General features: G+C 41.7%; 1 protein-coding gene across 1 annotated transcript; it reads left to right on the top strand.

Annotated features, from left to right (window-relative positions):
- The first annotated feature begins 5,537 nt into the window (after positions 1–5,537).
- On the top strand, positions 5,538–20,696 carry LOC124798097 (ejaculatory bulb-specific protein 3-like). The gene is made up of 3 exons (XM_047261347.1): positions 5,538–5,589; positions 5,688–5,891; positions 20,331–20,696. The coding sequence occupies exons 1-3, from the start codon at positions 5,562–5,564 to the stop codon at positions 20,528–20,530; spliced, it is 432 nt and encodes a 143-aa protein (XP_047117303.1). The 5' UTR covers positions 5,538–5,561; the 3' UTR covers positions 20,531–20,696.
- The last annotated feature ends 3,471 nt before the right edge of the window (positions 20,697–24,167 follow it).

Below are 24,167 nucleotides of genomic sequence, written 5' to 3' on the forward strand. Positions count from 1 at the left end.
TTTCAGTTTCGATTTGAAAGCGCGTTGATTACTGCTAAGATTTTTGAATTCGAGTGGTAGCTTACTGAAAATTTATGCAGCAGTATACTGCACATCTTTTTGCACAAGAGTTAAGGAAGTCCGATCCAATTGCCGGTTTGGTTTCTACCGACTATTAACCGAGTGAAAGCTGCATATTCTTGGGAAAAAGCTAATACAGTTAACGAGAAATGACAGTAAGGAATATATATATTGAGAGGCCAATGCCAAAACACCCAGACTCGTGAACAGGGGTCGACAAGAGGTTCGTGAACTGACACCACTTATTGCCCTAACCGCCCGTTTCTGAGCCAAAAATATCCTTTTTAAATGGGAAGAGTTACCCCAAAATATAATACCATACGACATAAGCGAATGAAAATAAGCGAAGTAGACTAATTTTCGTGTCTTACACAGGTCGACATTACAGTTTTTCTTATGCAGTTGAGTTTTTTTAACAGTTCGCATTGACCAAGTCTACTGAGCGTGAAATTATTCGTTCGCTTATTTATTAGCTTATGAATAAGATCGGTTCTCGCACACATAGGATTCTTTTCAATTTCATGTAAGTGTTGTGGCTTTGAGCTCAGTAGCACATTTAGGCTGCAAGTTCACATTTCCAGGTTCGTATTTACTATAATACACACAAAAGTATGGGTTTCTCACAATGTCATTGACACCAGTATCGTTACACAATCGACACAGCACGTCCAACTTGTGTGGCAATTTTGTGAAATAATCGTTCCACCACTCTGAAGACCGCAATTTGACCTCTTCCAAACTCGATCATTTCGCTGTAGGAAGCTCGAGTGCGTCTCCATGGCACGGGAGCCTAATTACTTCACAAGTGACCACCAATTGAGCCTTTTGGCTGTGAGCATTCCCTACTACAGGGTAGACACAGGAGGCGCTCTAGTAGCTACTCAACTATACTACCTGTTGGCGGAAGACGTTGAACGATTATCGGTCTATCTATTATTCCCCAGATGGTATATGCTGTAACTGGATCAGAATTGACGTCGTCTTTCCAGGTGTATTAATTCTTTTCCGCCAGCATATACAGGGAGACAATTACTAAACTATATAACATAAAATCGTCATAACTTCTGAACGGTTTGCTTTAGGACGTTCAATCTACACGGTTGGCCGTGGGGCACGATGGGAATCAGTATTCGCATGCATGGTTTAGTTGAGCGACGAATCCCACTTTCTTTCGGATGGGTTCATCAATAATCAAAATTGGCGCATTTGGGGGACTGAGAATCCGCATTTCGCGATCGAGAAGTTTCTTCACTCTCGACGAGTGGCTGTGTGGAATGGTCAGTGCGGTATTCTTTGATGGCACGGTAACTACCGAACGGTGCGTGAAAGTTTTGAAAGATAATTTCATCCCTATCATCCAAAGTGACCCTGATTTCAACAAGATGGGGTTCATGCAAGACGGAGCTCGACCTCATCGAAGCAGGGGCGTGTTTGATGTCCTGCACGAGTACTTTGAGGACCGTATTCTGACTCTGGGGTACCCACGGGTCACTGGCATGGACCTCGATTGGCCGCCATATTCTCCGGAAATGAAGATATGCGACTGTTTTTTGTGTAGGTATATTAAAGACAAGGCGTACTGCAAAAACCCCAAAATCATTGCAGAGCTGAAAACAGAAGGTTATCGACAGCATCGATATTCCGACACTCTAGCAGGTCATTCAGAATTTCGCTATTCGTCTGCGCCACGTCATCGCCAATGAAGGATGTCATGTCGAAGGTGTCATAACCTAAATTCGAATATCTGTAGTGACGTTTACATGTTGAAAAAAGTGTGTACAAGCTCTAGTTTGCAACTAATTTAGGTTTTTTTTATATAGTTCATTAACTGTGATCCTGTTTATCGCAACACAATGATGGTTGCAAGATAGAAACTCAAGTTGGTAGGCCTGTTTCTACATCTGAAAGATGATGTCTAATCAAACTACGCGCCAGTCGCATAAGAGTGGCGGTAGTAGCGCCACTATGAGGATGCAGACCACGTTTGCTTTACATACACGCTGTAACGGTCGTGGGCGTTGGTTACCTTTGGGATTGTACTTGGTGAGTTGATGTTAGTCAAGAATTCCATTAAAGCAAAAAACTCGCCGTCATCAACACCTCACTCACTTTGAACCGGTCCTTTTAACAGGACTACGAAAATATGGGTGTTCCTTCTGCGATATTGTAGAAAGACCTGGTAGGAATGTGGCCACTGTACATGACTGCTGGCGACGGTGGTTACGAGAATGCACGGTCACAAGAAGACCGGACTCTGGACGGCCACATGGCCCTATGAAGACGTAAGATTATCGTGATCGGCGTATAGCTCTGGCGCATTGCATTGCATCTGCTGCAGCAAACTGAGCAGCAGTTGGCACTACTGGAACAGAAATAGTTCTTACAGATTGGTTACTGCAACGACAGCTCCGAGAAAATGCCATGTAGCGTGGTTTCCACTGACCGCAAACCAACACCATTTCCGACCTCAGTGGTTTCAAGCGACTGCTCATTGAAATTCTGAGTGGTTCTGCCTCGGTGCCCGTAATGGTTTCGACTTCGTTTGAAGAACGCCAGTTGGGGGTCTGTAACCTACCTGTTACCATGCTAGACGGTCTAGGGTGCGATTTCGCATGACAGCAAAATCACTATCGTTGTTATCCCACGAACCTTGACTGCATATTTCTACGTCATTCTGGTGATTCGACCTGTTGTGCTCCCATTCATCAATGGCATTACAGGGCGTGTTTTCCAACAGAGTAACGCTCGCTCACATATCGCTGTTGTAACGCAAGGTACTCCACCGAGTGTCGACACGTTGCCTTGGCCTGCTTGATCAACAGATCTGTCTCCAATAGATCGCAAATGTTCCATCATCGGATGGCAACTCGAGCTTCATCCACAAACAACATTAACCACCCCTGTATTGACAGAGCAATTGCCACAGGCATGGAACTCCATCCTACAGACTGAGATACGGCACCTGTAGAATATAATGCATACACATTTACATGCTTGTGTTCATCATTCTGGTGGTTGCACCGGTTATTACTGGACTTCCCTTTTGCATTGGCTTATCTCGCGCTTGCATTAACCTGTTATCTTGCAGTGTCCTTAATCACTTACTAGACAAAAGTAATTCTGAAATTACATTACTCTACGTTATATATTTTTTGGTATTGCGATTTTTTCCTGTCAGAGTGTACACATTTGCTTTTTTACGAATACTTAATTGTTATTATTCCCATGGTGACACTATTATTATTTCAATTACTAAGCTGAGAAGAATTTTCGTAACAACTCCAAGGGAAAAGTATCCAAACACGACATATTAATAGAGATAGTATGCATGAAGAAGCAATAAAATAAATATATATAGATACTGAAAGCTGAAACAATCAACCGAATTTTTCAATGTCGAGCATCCCTGACTTATGTAATCCACAGCGCGACGCACTCTCTCAGTGTAGCACACAGTTTTAATACCTACATATGGTAATAACTAAATGTATTTGTTAGTCAAACCGATTATCAGAAACCACAACATTTATATGTCCCCAACGGACACTGATCGCGCGACCAAGGCGCCGAAACTATTACTCATACAGTGTGACTTTGGGACGGTGTCCTACGTTTCTACGGTAGTTTTAGGTAGCCCTACAAGTTTTTGGATATTAGTCTATAGTGTTCAGTAGACGGAGTGATACTGCAACACAGGCAAGAGGCGTCAATCACAGTTATCTGAACTTTAGGACGTTTATTTACTGAAGACAAATACACAAAAAACTTATTTTTGCAGAAACTGTCATTTGATTGAAATATGTGACTGAATGGAGAAAAATGCAGGCTGTACTCTCTATGATAAAATATGCAATAATAACAACGATTTCACATTACTTACTTCTAGCACACTATGCACGGAAATTTGTTTGTATTTTAATGGTGACTATCATCGTACGTTTGTAGCACTGGATACAACTAGTATCTTGAATTCCTCCACTTACACGAGCATGTGGGCAGCGTAAACATGTTATGATGTTATTGCCGAACTTACCTGGATTGTCTGATGCCGGCCAGGGTGGCCGAGCGGTTCTAGGCGCTACAGTCTGGAACCGCGCGACCGTTACGGTCGCAGGTTCGAATCCTGCCTCTGGCATGGATGTGTGTGATGTACTTAGGTTAGTTAGGTTTAAGTAGTTCTAAGTTCTAGGGGACTGATGACCTAAGAAGTTAAGTCTCATAGTGCTCATAACCATTTGAACCATTTTTTTGATTGTCTGATAATGGAGTACAAAGGTCAGAAACTGGTGACCATTTCACCAAATACAAACTTCTGTGCAACTTGGACGATTTCGTAATTTTATTCCATCTCGGTTTATTGAGAGCGTATTTGGGCGGATGTTTGACTATGAAATGAATGCTTTAAAAAACGTGTTGGTCGCACATCCCCAGCAGCAAACGTGTTTCGTAACAGCACGCATAGCTGAAGTAAATAAGAATTGATGCGTCTTTAGTGATAAAATTATGTAGCTGAAACGATGGCGTCTAAAAATATTCAAAAACCTATAGAGATATAATTTTCAGAATTATGTTTCAAATTTCAGGCAAGATTCACCGAAGAAAGCGATATAGGCATGCATGTTACACAATGGCCACATTAAGAAAATAAGTTTAATTGCGACGTAGTTTCGTTGGTGGTTCGTGGCACACACTTCACAGGCGAAAAATAAATGAATTACATTCCGCTTAAATTTACGCTTATACTTATGCGTCATTGAGCAATATTAAAAATTCGAAATCTGTGTTTAAATTTGGTTTAAAAAAGAATTTTTTTTTGTCAGTCTTGACAAAAAATATCTAAAATAAGATAGTTCCTCGCCCTCGCATCTGTCTCGGTTTGTACGTTGGGATGGTGAGTCGAGAATAGGTATTGGTTTTTACCTATTTGCCCTCGAAGGTACAGCCTGAAGAAGTTCGTTTATTGTGATGCCTGCAGATTTTTCATATAGATGATTTACAATAGTTCATCAGATTGACACGTACATTCTCCTAGAATGTTGTTCCACGAATGCCCTTCTCCGCCGCTAATAGAGAAAATGTGGTTATCTTTTCGCACGAAACGCAAAACTCGACATCTCACGGCCTTCCACCTAGATGCTGCGCATGATACAGTTATCGCTACTTACACATAGGATGTTTTCCGTTAACTGTGAGACTGCAAGTTGCGGGTGGGGTAATACAGTGAGAACTGGCTATTCAAGGCCGCGGAAGTTGAGAAAAATCGACGCAAGTTTGGCATTATCGCAGGTGTGAGCGCTAATTCTTCACGAAGGCGCCCCATCTCGTTACCCCGTTATCCCGTCATAGGTATTCATACGTCAGAGCGGAGGTATAAGACGAGCTCACCAGATATCGCTCACCACTGTCTGTGTGGAGCACAGAGGTAGCCAGCGTTCTCGCTTCCCGCGCCCGGGTTCCCGGGTTCGATTCCCGGCGGGGTCAGGGATTTTCTCTGCCTTGTGATGGCTGGGTGTTGTGTGCTGTCCTTAGGTTAGTTAGGTTTAAGTAGTTCTAAGTTCTAGGGGACTTATGACCACAGCAGTTGAGTCCCATAGTGCTCAGAACCATTTGAACCATTTGAACCACAGAGGTAGCCAAGGCGAGAAACCTGACCTTCTACTGCTGCCTCGTGGCCGTCTTTGGCGTTTCGGCTCAAGCTGCGCCGGAAGACAAGATCGATAACCTGGATGTGCACGAGATCCTCAACAACGACCGCCTCCTGAAATCCTACATCCAGTGCATGCTCGATGCAGACGACGGAAAGTGCACCACTGAGGGCAAGGAGATCAAAGGTGAGTGCGGCAGCTAAACTTCCTTCTTTCTTATGCCTCTCTCGCTTCTAATTACATTCTCATTACCTTCGTCAATCCTCTCTTCCTGTTTTCCTGGTACCTACAGATGTTTGATTAAATAATACGCTCATGGATTATGGTGTGGCACGTTGATATGCAAAATGACCATATCATGCTAGAAGTTAATAACTACAAATTCTGTTCGGTTGCGTAGGAGATTTCGTGACATCCTCTCAGGTCACTCCGTTTCTTATTCCTTGTCAGGTGCCTGAGCATAATAAGATGCTATTGTGTTTCATCACGAGCAACAATAGCTTGATAACAGAAAAATCACGCGATGTCAATAAGACATATTATTTAATCTTTATCAAAACAATCTCACATTCATTTGCAGCATTTCTGTGTCCTACCATATTGGAGATTTCACGTCCTGCTGAGAAATATTCAGGACATTTAGGGTAACGTTTAGAGAGCTTACAGTTAGCCTTTTGTTTTAATCTAAACAAAAAATTATATGCAGTATGACAATCACAATGTTTACTGCCTGGCTGCTTTATATATTTTGTTCGCACCCTCATCTAATCCCCAATGATGTATAGATTAACTTCACACTGAAAATGTGAGGCCTCCCCTATTTCCACCTCTGGTCAATCTCGTCTTGTCTTTCTCTTGAACTTTTCGCACCATGAACGCTTCCATGTAAAAGAGAATCATCTTCGCTTCTTCTCTCTGCGACTCCAGTTTTCATCACCTTTCCAATAATCTTCTTCGATTACCCATGTCAAGATGTTTGTGCCAAAGTGAATGTTTCATTTCATATTAGTGTTGAGATGTTTCCTTTTCTGTCGGATATTCTTATACGATGAGGTTTCGGGCAACATTAATCCCCTATGTCTACTTTAAAGCCCCATTGCCGATGTAAGTAATTTTAGCATTGCCTATTGATCAGTATCAATTATTTTCTCATCATTTTAAGGTCCAGCTGTTGATACTATACTTTAGTAGTATAATATTGTTTATAGAATTGCAACTCTAACTTAATCGGACAACAAAGCTAATGGAAATGTTGTATGTCCAGTTCCACACTGCAGCATCAATAATTCAACGATTAGTAGAAGATAGCCTGCATTGCATACTTCCCCTAATTTCACTATTAGCTAATCTCTGGACAAATGTTTTACTTTAATAATTGACGTATTACTGCCACTTTTGCCTTCCTTTTACCCGGTTTTTATTTTATATGTTTTTGGAGTACACAAAATGAGTACTGAACGGAACAATTTAAGATTATCATCACTTAAAACGTCTAGCCTAAAAGGTCGTGGCCGATGTATAAAACTTTCTCCTAACGTTTCCACTCCGACCGTGAGACACATCTTCAGAGGTATGGTGGCAAACAGGACCCAGAACTCGACGGAGTCCGAATATATGAGCAGTACAGAGGGCACCACAATCCATCACGTGTTGTCGCTAAGAGGTTAGCTCTTGTAGTGCCAACGTTTTCGATTGAAAGTAATCGATCGTCATTGTTACGCTGCAATGCTGGCATCCTAATTTTAACTAATGTAATACTTCCCTCTTTTCCCTTAAAATTATTACGGCGCTTATAAATCTCAGTAGCCCATCCGTAAGTAGTGGAATGATAACGCGATATTTTCGATATGACAGCCATCTCCGTGAAGTTTAATTTCATGATCACCGTCTTGGGAAAGATGTTCCGCTAAGGCTGATTATCCAAATGTCCAAAGCTGCAATTCATCTTGTTTTCAACAAGACGGTTGTGAAAAATAGTTTTTGTGGTACCTATATAAACCAGACCACAATTACAAAGAATTTTATACACACCCAGTGTGACGAAAGGGTGTCGTGTATCATTTGCCGATCTTAAACATTCTTTTATCTTCCTAGTGGGACTGAAGGTAGTTTACATACCATACTTGCTCAACTCTTTCCCAATGCGATATGTAATCGTAATGATGAACGGAAGGAAATCTTCCCCTTTGTTTTTCCACGTCGATCCTGATTCTAACCCTAGGGCGTAGTGCTCGAAAATGGCTCTGAGCACTATGGGACTTAACTTCTGGGGTCATCAGTCCCCTAGAACTTAGAACTACTTAAACCTAAACAACCTAAGGACATCACACACACCCATGCCCGAGGCAAAATTCGAACCTGCGACCGTAGCGGTTGAGCGGTTCCAGACTGTAGCGCCTAGAACCGCACGGCTACTCCGGCCGGCCGCAGTGCTCGATCTATTTTCTTGTTCGATCAACTATTCTTCTTGAATGTCGACAGTAGTTGTTCAATCTCGTCTTCTAAATAAGTCGGTAGACAATCTTTGTCCCCCCCCATGAACCATGGACCTTGCCGTTGGTGGGGAGGCTTGCGTGCCTCAGCGATACAGATGGCCGTACCGTAGGTGCAACCACAACGGAGGGGTATCTGTTGAGAGGCCAGACAAACATGTGGTTCCTGAAGAGGGGCAGCAGCCTTTTCAGTAGTTGCAGGGGCAACAGTCTGAATGATTGACTGATCTGGCCTTGTAACATTAACCAAAACGGCCTTGCTGTGCTGGTACTGCGAACGGCTGAAAGCAAGGGGAAACTACAGCCGTAATTTTTCCCGAGGACATGCAGCTTTACTGTACGATTAAATGATGATGGCGTCCTCTTGGGTAAAATATTCCGGAGGTGAAATAGTCCCCCATTCGGATCTCCGGGCGGGGACTACTCAAGAGGATGTCGTTATCAGGAGAAAGAAAACTGGCGTTCTACGGATCGGAGCGTGGAATGTCAGATCCCTTAATCGGGCAGGTAAGTTAGAAAATTTAAAAAGGGAAATGGATAGGTTAAAGTTAGATATAGTGGGAATTAGTGAAGTTCGGTGGCAGGAGGAACAAGACTTTTGGTCAGGTGATTACAGGGTTATAAATACAAAATCAAATAGGGGTAATGTAGGAGTAGGTTTACTAATGAATAAAAAAATAGGAATGCGGGTTAACTACTACAAACAGCACAGTGAACACATTATTGTGGCCAAGATAGACACAAAGCCCATGCCTACTACAGTAGTACAAGTTTATATGCCAACTAGCTCTGCAGATGATGAAGAAATAGATGAAATGTATGACGAGATAAAAGAAATTATTCAGGTAGTGAAGGGAGACGAAAATTTAATAGTCATGGGTGACTGGAATTCGTCAGTAGGAAAAGGGAGAGAAGGAAACATAGTAGGTGAATATGGATTGGGGGGAAGGAATGAGAGAGGAAGCCGCCTTGTAGAATTTTGCACAGAGCATAACTTAATCATATCTAAGACTTGGTTCAAGAATCATAAAAGAAGGTTGTATACCTGGAAGAATCCTGGAGATACTAAAAGGTATCAGATACATTATATAGTGGTAAGACAGAGATTAAGGAATCAGGTTTTAAATTGTAAGACATTTCCTGGGGCAGATGTGGATTCTGACCACAATCTATTGGTTATGAACTGCAGATTGAAACTGAAGAAACTGCAAAAAGGTGGGAATTTAAGGATATGGGACCTGGATAAACTGAAAGAACCAGAGGTTGTAGAGAGTTTCAGGGAGAGCAAAAGGGAACAATTGACAGGAATGGGGGAAAGAAATACAGTAGAAGAAGAATGGGTAGCTCTGAGGGATGAAGTAGTGAAGGCAGCAGACGATCAAGTAGGTAAAAAGACGAGGGCTAATAGAAATCCTTGGGTAACAGAAGCAATATTGAATTTAATTGATGAAAGGAGAAAATATAAAAATGCAGTAAATGAAGCAGGGAAAAAGGAATACAAACGTCTCAAAAATGAGATCGACAGGAAGTGCAAAATGGCTAAGCAGGGATGGCTAGAGGACAAGTGTAAGGATGTAGAGGCTTGTCTCACTAGGGGTAAGATAGATACTGCCTACAGGAAAATTAAAGAGACCTTTGGAGATAAGAGTACCACTTGTATGAATATCAAGAGCTCAGATGGCAACCCAGTTCTAAGCAAAGAAGGGAAGGCAGAAAGGTGGAAGGAGTATATAGAGGGTTTATACAAGGGCGATGGACTTGAGGACAATATTATGGAAATGGAAGAGGGTGTAGATGGAGACGAAATGGGAGATAAGAAGAGTTTGACAGAGCACTGACAGACCTGAGTCGAAACAAGGCCCCGGGAGTAGACAACATTCCATTAGAACTATTGATGGCCTCGGGAGAGCCAGTCATGACAAAACTCTACCATCTGGTGAGCACGATGTATGAGACAGGCGAAATACCCTCAGACTTCAAGAAGAATATAATAATTCCAATCCCAAAGAAAGCAGGTGTTGACAGATGTGAAAATTACCGAACTATCAGTTTAATAAGTCTCAGCTACAAAATACTACCGCGAATTCTTTACAGACGAATGGAAAAATTGGTAGAAGCCGACCTCGGGGAAGATCAGTTTGGATTCCGTAGAAATACTGGAACACGTGAGGCAATACTGACCTTAGGACTTATCTTAGAAGAAAGATTAAGAAAAGGCAAACCTACGTTTCTAGCATTTGTTGACTTAGAGAAAGCTTTTGACAATGTTAACTGGAATACTCTCTTTCAAATTCTGAAGGTAGCAGGGGTAAAATACATGGAGTGAAAGGCTATTTACAATTTGTACGGAAACCAGATGGCAGTTATAAGAGTCGAGGGGCATGAAAGGGAAGCAGTGGTTGGGAAAGGAGTGAGACAGGGTTGTACCCTTTCCCCGATGTTATTCAATCTGTATATTGAACAAGCAGTAAAGGAAACAAAAGAAAAATTCGGAGTAGGTATTAAAATTCATGGAGAAGAAGTAAAAACTTTGAGGTTCGCCGATGACATTGTAATTCTGTCAGAGACAGCGAAGGACTTGGAAGAGCAGTTGAACAGAATGGACAGTGTCTTGAAAGGGGGATATAAGATGAACATCAACAAAAGCAAAACGAGGATAATGGAATGTAGTCAAATTAAGTCGGGTGATGCTGAGGGAATTAGATTAGGAGATGAGACACTTAAAGTAGTAAAGGAATTTTGCTATTAAGGGAGTAAAATAACCGATGATGGTCGAAGCGGAGAGGATATAAAATGTAGACTGGCAATGGCAAGGAAAGCGTTTCTCAAGAAGAGAAACTTGTTAACATCGAGTATAGATTTAAGTGTCAGGAAGTCGTTTCTGAAAGTATTTGTATGGAGTGTAGCCATGTATGGAAGTGAAACATGGACGATAACTAGTTTGGACAAGAAGAGAATAGAAGCTTTCGAAATGTGGTGTTACAGAAGAATGCTGAAGATAAGGTGGGTAGATCACGTAACTAATGAGGAGGTATTGAGTAGGATTGGGGAGAAGAGGAGTTTGTGGCACAACTTGACTAGAAGAAGGGATCGGTTGGTAGGACACGTTTTGAGGCATCGCGGGATCACAAATTTCGCATTGGAGGGCACCGTGGAGGGTAAAAACCGTAGAGGGAGACCAAGAGATGAATACACTAAGCAGATTCAGAAGGATGTAGGTTGCAGTAGGTACTGGGAGATGAAGAAGCTTGCACAGGATAGAGTAGCATGGAGAGCTGCATCAAACCAGTCTCAGGACTGAAGACCACAACAACAACAACAGAATCTTTGCGCAGGTATCGGTCAGTATGCGTAGCGTTTCTGTATACCCCATCGCTCAGTGTCCCGTACCCTCGCCTGATAACAGACACAGCCAAGAACTTCAGTTGGCCAGTATTCTCTGTCTCCATTAATAACTATATTTTTGATTGGTACTGTTGAGGTGTATCAGGAAGGCATCCAATTCCTCTGCACCAAGTGTACATGCTACGAAAATGCCATCGGCATAATTGTACCATCTGGCGGTCTTTTCCTGTCAGTCTGCATCGCCCATAAACAAATTGGCAACAGCCGCACTAAGAGGACTGTCCATGGCCTCCCCGTCAATCTGTTCATAGAAATCATTATTGTATTCAAAATAGGATATTGTGAGGCAGTGTCTGAATAACTCCGTAATATCAACTGCAAAAATATTCGTTATACATGAGATAGCTTCTTTCACTGGAATCATGGTAAACAAAGTTACATCCAAATTAATCGGAATTCACCTTGACCCACAAGCATTTCTTTTCATATGTTAATGAAATGATCCGAATATTTAATGTGACTTTCAGTTCCACCAACATGAAGTTACAACATTGAGGCAAGGTGTCAAGCTAAGTCGTAGGAGGGTGACCCCATAGCACTCACAATAGTCCTGAGAGGAATCTGTGGTTTGTGCGCCTTGTATAATCCGTAGAGACTAGGCGGGTACGCAAAGTTTTGGGAGGTAGCTTCTTATCGCCAAGAGAGAGAGAAGACGCTTTCACAAATCGATTAGAGATTTTTAAAATCTTTGAAGTCGAATCCATTTGAAGTTTTCTACAAGTTGTGGGATCCACAATATTATTGATCCTTTCATGATAGTCTTCACTCGTCATCAGGACCGCGGCATTACTCTTGTCGGCGATAAGAAAGATGATGTTTTTATCTATACTGACATCCCTCAACCCCTTCCTGTGTGCCTGCGAGACATAACTGTTAGGTGGCTTGCTTGTACGTAAAATTCTAGCTATTTCCATACTTTATGAGAAAGTCTTACACGTCGATCATGGCCTATCAGCCTGGAAGTTTTAAGTGATGTCAGTACCAGTCGTGAAAGCTTAAATTGTATGAAATTAAGACTATATTTCGGAAAAAGACTCAAATTCAAAAAACTAACTTTTGGGGAAAGTGTTCTTAGAAACTGAGCCGTCACTGTACGTTTCCTGGAGAGAATTTCTGATTCAGCGTGCTCCAGCGGCTCTTCATCATGGAGTCTCTTCCTCCACGTCATATGGCTATTATACATCAATGAAATATAACGAAACGTCATTTCTAATCCGGTAGAAAATGAGCGTAGGCAGAGATTGGAATACATACAGCAAATAATTGAGGACGTAGATTGCAACTGCTGCTCTGAGACAAAGATGTCGCCAAACTAGAGGAATTGGTGGAGGGCCGCATCAAACGAGTCAGGAGACTGATGATTCTCAAAAAATAATAATAAAAAAAGGAGAGAGAGAAAGTTAGTGTTTGTATGTGAAGGGCGGGCTGAGTCGGTACAGACACATGCTCATGTGTGACACCATCCAGCTTATAATTCTCACATTACGAAAAAATTGTACGTGAAATCACTGTTTATACAGCATCCTGTGCAATGTTCATTTTATACCATTCTGTACACGAACGTAATGCTCAGTAGTTCTACCATCGTGTAGACGTTCTCGTTAGTGATGGCACCCGTCGTTAATGTCACTCTATATTTATTAGTAAATCCAATATTTCCTCCACTATTGTTGTAAGCAGGCGATCGCTTTCCAACGACTTCTTAGTAACGTCAACGTCCTAAATAGAAGTGATACTAATGACACAAATATATTTTCGACTTTTGATTTGGGTACACCATAGAAGCAGATGCTAAAAGCTTCCCCTCTTATGTCAGATAATTGCGAAATGACAACAGATCAACATCGTAATATAATAATCTCAGGCGTACTGGCGTACCTGAATCCTTGCAGAGAAACTATATTTTGAGGTAAAAAATGGCAAGAAACCTTTTGAGAGGTCATTCAGTAAGTAGACTGCGGTAACGAAATGGTTATCGAATGGTATTCATATTAGTTTGTCGAACACTTAAATGTCACTGAACAGAGAATCATCGTCATCATCCTTTGCCAGTGTAGGCGCCCAGTAGTGAACATGTCATAACCTTTTCCTGTGGTCGTATATCTGTTGCTCCAGGAGATCTTCCCACATCTGTTTCTACAATTTTCTTGGATCTCAACTTTTTATTTTTCAATATAGGTCCTTTTTCTGTATGTCACTGTTTCTCGTTCTTATTATAGAATTACTCGGCATTAACATACAGCAACATGCTTCGTCTACAATAAGTAGTTCTACTTTATATGTGAACGAAGTCTTTTCCGACGGCACTGTTGGATAAAACATTCTCGGACTTCTTGCCGCGTTAGTTCAGTATAAAATTTCGAGATGTAGAAGATTTTCACCACCGTTAGCGTGTGACGCTAGTGACTTAAAATCGCTGGTGTGGTGGCCTTATACAGCCCAAAGACGGCTTCTGATTGGTCGGTAGTTACGTCACGCTGTCGCAAACGGTGTAAATGTCTGCGCTGGTGGCGCTGCCGCTCCCATCGTAGCGTAAATATTGCGACGATTATCTATGGCTCTCCTGTACACCGACAGCTCTCTTCCATGCTCTGCTAACATTATGGGATGAATGTCTCGGTCACTCAGTGTACCGCAAGCCGACGCACATTGATTTATATCTGAGCGCCAAGATTTTTCATCATCCAGTACAGAAGAGAGTGGCTTCGAATGCACTGGGTAAAAGAGCAAAAACCGTTTCTGACGAAGACCACTTGGATACCGAAACCAATCATTTGGAGCAAGTCTTTCGGAAGAACGGCTGTGGATCTCGTGATATCAAGTCAGCATTCAAAAAGAAAAAGGAAACATTAATATGTTGGACATTCACGTGATGAACCACTGATTGCATTCCTTCCATTCTGCGGCGCTGCATTAAGCAAAATTGGCGGGGTCCTGGGAAGACGAGGTATCAGATTTGTTTTCCGACCTACTAAGAAGATATAGCAGATGCTACGCCAAGTTAAGGACAGTCTCGGCCCCAGGATTCCCGAAATTTGCAACGTCCCACCTGAATGCGGAAGCAATTACGTCGGTTAGTCCAACCGCACCGTTTCCGACCGCTGGTTGCAATCAAGTCTTCGAACGAAGCACTTGGGATACAGTTTGAATTCACGAAATGCAGGAGTATATGACACTTTATAACAATATCGTTTATTTTGAGAGATGCATATGAGAGCTGAAGATGACATAGAGGAATACTGCAACTGGTAGTCAAACTTAAATACAATAACATCACAAACATACGGCTGTTGGGAAATTTCATTGATAATAACTTACTTGTCCAGCTGATGTCCCTTGTCCATGATGAAACAACAGAGACTTACCATCAGTCACATTTTAGCCTCAGTCAAGTAACCCAAATCTAACACTAGCAGAGTAGAGGGAGAAGGGCTTCGTGTTTGCGGAAAGATGAAGTTCCTGTGGTAGTTCCTGCAGACAAGGGAAACGGCACGGTTGTTCTTAATACCACTGAATATCACAGCAAAGTGGCATAGTTGTTGGAAGATAGCACGTACAAATGCCTAAAAAGGAACCAACTCTTTCATACAATAGAAAAACGGTAGACCTCCTGAAGAATTCTGGTCAACCAGAGAATGGCATCAATAATCTTAAGAGCACGAGCCCCTAGACCTAATTGGCTGTACGGATTACCTGAAGTCTACAAAGCAGGTATTCCTTTGACATCAATTGTTAGCACCATTGGTTGTCCTTCTTACAAACTGGCCAAATATTTAACTAAGTTGATGACTCCGATAGTTGGAGTCAACAGATCAACATATCAAAAACTCTCTGATGTTCACTGAGGAAATTAAACACATTAGAGTTGGTCCAAACGATCTGCTAATCAGCCTGTATGTGGTCTCACTGTTTACAAAAGTTCCTCTTGAGGACACATTGAAATTGTTGGGATAGCATCTTCATCCTCAAACGATAAAGTTGTTCCATCATGTTATGATGACCACCTACTTCTTGTACGGCGGTATATTTTATGAAATGTCGGCCGAAGTGGCTATGGTTACTCCGTTGTCTCCAGCAATGGCCTACATTTTTATGGAACATTTTGTGAAACGCGAATTAAATTCAGCACTCCTTCGTCTAGCTTCATTTCATCTTTATGTTGACGACACGTGTATGGTCTGGCCACACGGTGAAGAAACTCTTGAACACTTCGAGGAACATATGAACAGCAAGCACCAAAACATCCACTTCACCGTCGAGGCAGAGAGAGAGAGAGAGAGAGAGCGAAGGTTGCCGTTTTTAGATGTTCTGGTATTACGAAAGACGGTTGGATGTCTCGGCCAATCAGCTTACCTCAAACCGACCCACATCCGACGCATATATGAATGCCCAGAGTTTTCACTATTCAGTACAAAAGAGAACAGCTTTGAATACACTGGGACACAGAGCTAAAACCCTGACGAAGACCACTTGCATTCCGAAGAACGGCTGTGCATCACGTGATATCAAGTCAGTCTTCACCAAGAAAAGGAGACCTGAAGATCTTGAACATTCACATGATGAGTCACCAATTGCATTTCATCCCTTCTTCGGCGTTACATCCATAAAAATAGGCAGAGACCTGGGAAAAGAGGTATCAGGTCCGTTTTCTGACCTTCTTAAGAAGATTAAGCAGATGCTGCGCCCTGTTAAGGACAGTCTCTGCCTCAGGATTCTTGGAATTTACAACAGCCTATGTGAATGCGGAAGTAATTACATCGGTCAGCCTATCCGCACCGTTTCCGACCGCAGTGCACAACATAAACGGCACATTAAAAATCGTGAGCTGAATAAACCCGCAGTTGCTGAGCACAGCCTCACAAACATAAAATAAAGTTTGACGAAACAAAAGTCTTGGCCCAGGCTCCTACGTACTGGAATTCTTATACTTAATGCGGCTGTAGAAATAAGAATGTGTGAGAAAACCTTCAACCGTGACGGCAGATATAATTCTAGCGGTGTTCAGAAGCGGGCTCTCGATGCGTAGAAGAGCCGAAGATATTGTTCGTAATGTTTACGCTATGGCAGGGGCGGTGGCGCCACCAGAGTTGACGTTGACACCATTTTCGACAGCATGACGGAATCTACCGACCTATCACAAGCCGTCCTTGGGCTATATAACACCACCACAGCAGCGATTTTGACTGTCAGCTGACCCTGACGCTGACGATGGTGAAAATCGTTGAAAGCTAACGTTTTTCCGCGAATTGATGCATCAAGAAGTCCGAGAATGTTTTATACCACAGTTCTGCTTAATGTTACCTTCTGTTTTATTTGTCTAACACCTTAATTTGACTTTTCGATTTATTGAGTTTATAGTTCGAAATCCTTTTTTCTACAGTTGTCACACCATTCTTTCTGGTTAGAAAGAACACGTTTATAACGCATAGATGACGAGATGGGTGAACGGCATATGCAGTATTGTTATGTTTGAAAATCTCTGTGTTTTGTTGTTCCATAAAGCGATTTCTCTTTTTATGATAATTTTTATGTTTCCTGGGTCGTGTTGGATATTGTGTGTTTAATTATTTTCTATTAAAGGTCTGTGATGCAGCTGTGCAGTCGTGCGTTACCAAGAAAACAAAACATCTTTACTCCTAATGCTAGATGCCTGAAGATGTCGAGCTCCAGAGTGACGTTATGAAAAGCAGTATGATGGATCGATCGCCCCACTGTCGAATTTCGACATGTAGAATTTTCTTCTACTTACAGGCGACATAACATGATATTTTCAAAAATAAACTTCAGTTGTGATTTCTGTGTGACAAACCCATTGAGTAATCTATTATTACGTCCCATTCCGTGCAGTTGCACTGGAAAGCCAATCGCTTGCATATAAAAGCGCATGATGCCAATTTGACGGATTTCGCGTGCTGCCTTCAATGTGTTGTACTTTTAACAATTAGCAGCGTATTCATGACGAAGGGGGACTCGTTATTTTCCGGATACGTTTTGTTTAAGGAACATCACTTACGAACCCACATGGTGTTTGTAACATATGATGTGTGAATGTGTGGCTGCTTAATATTACCTCTACAATGGAATTTTCACGCCTGCAACTGATTATAACGGCCCTACCATTGATAGTCTTCAGCTAGGGATTTCCATAAAACGAAGTATCAAAGTATTTTCGCCACATCACTTTCGCACATCAGTTATTGGTCTCTGGGTGCTAGTAGAACTAATCACAGCGTGGACACCCTAAATTTTTTGTTCCCGCAACACAAGCAGAGAGCAAAATTGTCGTGTAAATATTTTTATAGTACACTCTATCACATTCTAGCCCACATGTAATTTGGAGATTAGCTCAACATATGTTTGACTTTCTTTAAACTGTGACCTCATTTATTAGGACAGTAAGCTTATTTACCAATGGATTTTTACGAAAGAAAAGTAGCCAACAGCTGTTTATTTTCATGTGTTACTTTATGAAGATCGCTAGTTTAGGCGTCTCATTAATACCTTCTTCAGGTCCCTATGGACTCCAAGTATACCGTCAGATAGATCGATACACACTGGAGCCATAAATACCTGCAGTCTGTGAATTTGCTACGGGTCTTGAGAACAACTGAGCATACTTTCCTCGAGTAGCAGGTATCCACTGTTATTGTACAAAAAATCCACTGAATCCAGGTACTGATGGCTCCAGTTATGCATGTACCAATGTATCTGATTATTTATACGTGGTGTGCTTTAGCGCCTGAAGATGGCTTTAATGAGGGTCCGAAACTTGTTCTCTAAATAAAATAACATCTGAAAATATAATGCTGTTTTACGACTTTCCTCGGGAAATATCTGACCAGCCACTACCCCGTATCCACGATGGATAAACAGATATACATAGCTGGCTGATACAGCGTAGCGATGAGAAACAGAAGATCTACAACCTAACTGAATCTTTCAAAAAATGCTCAGTGGGGAACCACGTGAAACTCTTCATATTTAATTTGAGTGTTTATCCGGAGTGCATCTATCATACACTGATGTGCGAACAGCAGTCGTACTGCACCGCTGGTTTACTCATTGGGGGTATCGGCAGCTGTGCAGCTGGCGTACATATAAGTCTTTGCTTACACAATGGACGCAATATGCCATCTGAAAACTCCGTGGTCTGAAATTACCTCAATACATGTCAGAATACAAACCACTATTTCTTTTGTTTCCTCACTAGACACGAACAGAAATTCCAGTTAAGTGTTCTCCCATAAGGAAGCAATTTAGCGTATGTCAGACTCAACAGAGAGCTAAAGAATCATGACTCGACGAAACAGAATAAGAACTCTGTTACACAGCATCGCCTTAATGTGCACGATGTGGCGAAATCAAGAGTTCTCAAAATCTAACGGCCAGATTCTCTCGACAGCAAAATCTCATGCTCGAGCACTAGATACAAATCCCTTTGATCAATCCCAGTAGGGATGCGCTCTTGGTCAATTCCTGGATGGACGTCCTTGTTCACGTAAAACTCCGCTCCCTCCTGGACACTTGGAGTCTAACCGGCCGGTTTGGCCGAGAGGTTCTAGGCGCTACAATCCGGAACTGCGCTGCTGCAGGTTCGAATCGTGCCCTTGGCATGGATGTGTGTGATGTCCTTATGTTAGTTACGTTTAAGTAGTTCTAAGTCTGGGGGACTGATGACAGATTTTAAATCGCATAGTGATTAGAACCATTAGAACTTGGAGTTTTTGTTTGCACTCAGATGGCGAATCCCAGTGGCCGTTACAAAAACATTATCTTCCGCTATATAGGTCACTAATCGGCAGCCAATCACATAAAGCTCATACTCCTTTCGACAGATTTTCTGAAAGGCTCTGGTTCCCCTGCTAAAACCTTGAAACTCTGCCTAACAAAAACATTTCTCTACTTTTCAGCCGGAAGTGTCTACCTTTGCTTCCCATGAGAAGACTCCTCAGAGGTCAACTCATGACTCGCATTTGTCCGCACTAAAAGCATCTCCTTTTGCCTTCTACTCTCCCCGTCCCAGCCGGCCGATGTGACCGACTGGTTCTAGACGCTTCAATCTGGAACCGCGCGACCGCTGCGGTCGCAGATTCGAATCCTGCCTCGGGCATGGATGTGCGTGACGTCCTTAGGTTACTTAGGTTTAAGTAGTTCTAAGTTCTAGGGGACTGATGACTTCAGATGTTAAGCCCCATAGTGCTCAGAGCCATTTGAACCATTTTTCCCCCTCCCATCCCCACCCCAGACGCTCTTTCTCCAAGTATGGTAGTCTGAAATACTTTTTATCGCACCAGAGACAAACTTTCCCTCCGCTTTGGCGGCACTACGGTGTTCTGCCGCCTTGGCATCATAAGGTTCCGCCGCCTGTTGTGCTGTCTCTCATGGCAGTAAATGTCTGCTGATACAGAACACGAAAAATCGCTTTCCAGCTCACTTTAGCTGATAGTGGTTTCTGAGGAACGGATGCTCCATTTTGCTTTTTCTATCAGTGTTCAGCGCTAAGTAACTCCTGGTATATATTAATACAGAAATTGTTAGTACGTGGTGCTACAGGTATAAACCGCTGATATGATTAATAATCCAGTTGTGCACTCCAAAGAGTGCTTTTTTATAAATATAAATCTACAAGTATATTAAACTTACGGTGGCAAAATCTTGCCACGTTACGTACTCTTTGTGTCGTTTGCAATGGCAGTATTTCACATGATTTTCTTTGGCATGGCTCCAGGTAGACTGCCAAAATTCGTGGCGACGGGATGCAGCGACTGCACGCCTAGCCAACTGGAGAAGACCGTCAAGACCTTGAAGCACATAACAGAGAAGTACCCTGCAGAGTGGGCCAAACTGAAGGCCAAGTTTTTCGACCCTACGTGCGAGTGCACCAAGGACTTCGCTGAGACCTGGAAGCAGCGCGGGATCAATTTCTGAGCGCCACGCCAGTCCGACTCGCTTGAGAGCTGTCACAGTTGTACACAATTCAACAGCAAATATTATTCCTTCCCCGAAATTGTCCGTTACCATAAATTCATGTGACAACTTCATCCAATTTGGGCACTCAACGCAATTTCTTAACTTGCACTTATTCACAATGTTACAATAATTATGCTATGAAATAAGTTTGTATTGTTAAATTTGTGTTTCACGTTTTGGTACGCCGACCGATAATTAACAGCTTGAAAATATCAAGCCCTTTCCAAGTCCCACTTTTCTGTAACTGTATTTGAATCATTATGTATAACACTAGTAGCGAACTTGGGGGTAATGACCCCCGACGGCTAAAATGAAACTTTCTGAGGTGTAAAAACGAAGCGGCTCAATTTCGTTTCATCTGTGAAAGCCAATTATTTTTAAAAATCGTTACTATTATCACTGATTCGTAGGAGTGTAGTAATGATTGCGTAAGTTACCAGTAATTACATTTATTTTTCAAATACCAGAATCAACATGTGAAACTATGGTAGAGATTAAAGCTACACATATACTTTGTACTATGCAATAAGCATCTATGAGAGTACAGTTTATACATGCACATTGCACACATTTAAATATTTCACAAAAATGCGTCTCCAGGTGGTTGGTAGTCGCCGTAATGGATCACGTATTGATTCATTATTTACTTCGCAGCAGGTAGAGGGACTAATTGACAATACAACACAACTCTAACTTTACAGGACAATTATTACTAACGTTTGAAAATCCTCGAAGCTACATAGATGACACTGAGACAAGTAATATTATGTGAGACACATGGGGTCGCAGATGTCGAAAATACCCCAAAAATAGATGAGGAATGTTGAACATATGACGCCACCAGATGACGTAGCTCACCGCACTTGCAGCGGTTTGGGTTGGGTGTGGAGGGAGTATTGACTGATGGGATGCTTGCTCTCGAACAAACGGTGCAAAATATAGCACTTCTCGTACCTGTTATCTGTTGTAAACATAGAAATTATGAAATTGTTATCCTCACTAAAACCAAGTAAGAGCTGTTCTTAGTTTGTGTTTACTTCGTTTTGACCTTTTTTTTTCTTTACAGACATTATTTAGTAAAGAAAACGTAGACCATTTACTGTTAACGACGCGGTTGGGAACCTTGCTCTGATTTACTTTTGACGCAATGTACTTTGCTATAAACCAGCCCGTCAGGAGCAAAACTCGACCCTGAACTTAATGTCGCGCGTAGGCGAGACTCCACATCGACATGGACACTTGGCTCAACCAATGAATGTGTGGCCAGGAATGTAATGTGGTGACGTCACATTCTCTACATTTGTCATCCACTTCTCAGTTAATTCCCGACATTTTCGACCCCATGTGTCTCATATTAAACTATTTATCTCAGCATCATCTATATCGCATCGGAGGTGTTTAAACGTTAATAAGTCTCTCTTTATAATGGCTACTACATTTCTGTAGGTCCTAGACAGAATTATTGTTGTGATTATTAGTATTATTATTAATAATATTAATGTGTCATGCTATAGGCCGCTAGAGTACCATATGGCGCGTTTACTTTATGTGAGGTGTTCTCAGGAGCCACACTTCTTTCATCTTCTCACTGTGTATTCTCTTCCTTTCTTCCGACTATCTTGCTCTTGTCTTGAATTTATTTACCTTTTGTGGTCAAAGCTATGTTCTTATTGCTTTATGTACCTCCCAATCGACTACATTAGATATCTTTCCGGTCTGTTGTCCACTCTGCAATCTGTACCCTTATCCAGTCTTACTGCGCCACTGGATTTTTCTATCTCAAATGATATTTTCGACTATATCTTTCTGATCAATGACAAACTTTTCTGACGCATGTAAGATATCATGCCTGATGATTTGTACTGTCTCAATTTTACATAATGCAAAGCTATTAGAAATAAGCAGTACCAATAGTTGCATTGACTGATTAGTGTGTGATTTAATAAAACACCCACAAAAAATCATTTTTCTTTCGTTATTGTAACTATAAATGTTCAAAGAAAATTCTTTTTCATTCTAAAGTTTAGTTATGGGGTAATTTTGACGATAACAAAGGCGTGGTGCCGAGATGGTGTGGGGCTAGTCTTTAGTTTCACTCGAAGCTAATAGTGTCACAAAAGATTATGAATCACTAATATATAGAATAACCTCCCAATTAAAAAAGGGAAAGATAAAATAAAGAAATTCTTATCCGTGAGGCACATCATCGAAACAATAATTGTACCGGGTACAGGGTGTTTTTAAATCTCCGATACAAAATAGTTTGGTGAAATACACGACAGGGAGTAAATAATGCCTAACGAAGTGCCACATATCGTTGGGCGAAATATTTTACGTTTTTTGTGGACAGCTTGTAAAATATTTTTTTTCTATTTTCTTGCGCCTATTGGATGGGAGAGTTAACGTAATTGCTACCAATGAAATAAGTTGTTAATAATTATCAGTTGTTGGATACACTCGAAACTTATACTGTGGAAGTGTCCTCCCGCATATACGATGTCTTTTCTGACACTGATAAACTGCATTTTACTCTGCTGGCTCAGGAGCAGGATGGAAGCAATCGCAAAGCAATTTTTTTTTTAGGACAAAAAAGCACGTTTGTCGATATGGGTTTCTGTTCAATCATTTTATGACAGTAAATCACATTAGATGTGTAGTAGTTCTGTACAAAAACTATGTTTTACATGATGTACAGCTTTATGGAGTCTGTAACTAATGAACCTCTAGCATTCACGTCTACGCCGATGATATCCTGCTGCCGTCAGAAAGACTGCCAACCCTAAGAAGAAATGTCATCTGAGCTAGGCGGAACATGGCGTTCTGCTGCAGATGAACAGTTCTGAGGCTGATGGTAGCATCGGACTACCGGTGGTTAATCGATATATAACACTCATCTTTGTGACTTCCCAGCGAACGGTATCCAGGTGGCCGCACATACGCAGGTGAACAACTTTAGTCAAGAACGTATTGGGAATCCCGCTTTCAATGCGTAGCAAATATTTAAAAGCAGATTATTTCTCATCCAGTGTACCGATACCCAAACTGGTACTTTACCACAAATGAAGGAGATTCAGACACTGATATCTCATGAAATCGGATAGTTGCGGTAGATGTGAACAGTGTTTCGAGACTTTCGATGCCTTGTTGCCTGGCTTCTCCTCAGCTTTGTACTGCTTTTATCATAATAGTGATGTACTGACTCAGAAACGAGGATGCGATGATCCGCTCTAATCACAGAAGTGCCCATTTCTGTAGGCCTACTGTCAGGGACGACTGCACAGTAGACGAGTAATACATAATTAGTATGTGGTGTAAGCATCATTTTAGTTTACTTATCTCGCATTCCGTCCTCTCAATAAAAGTGCAAGGAGAACAGGCAGCTACGACAAAGTTCAAGCATTTCTGGAAACCCAGATTCCTCGGGCATGGATGTGTGTGATGTCCTTAGGTTAGTTAGGTTTAATTAGTTCTAAGTTCTAGGCGACTGATGACCTCAGAAGTTAAGTCGCATAGTGCTCAGAGCCATTTGAACCATTTTAGAAACCCAGAATCTACTCTGTAGGAATCAACACGGATTCCGTAAACACCTATCGTG

The sequence above is a fragment of the Schistocerca piceifrons genome, chromosome 5 (assembly GCF_021461385.2).
Source record: "Schistocerca piceifrons isolate TAMUIC-IGC-003096 chromosome 5, iqSchPice1.1, whole genome shotgun sequence".
NCBI classification, from domain to species: Eukaryota; Metazoa; Arthropoda; class Insecta; order Orthoptera; family Acrididae; genus Schistocerca; species Schistocerca piceifrons.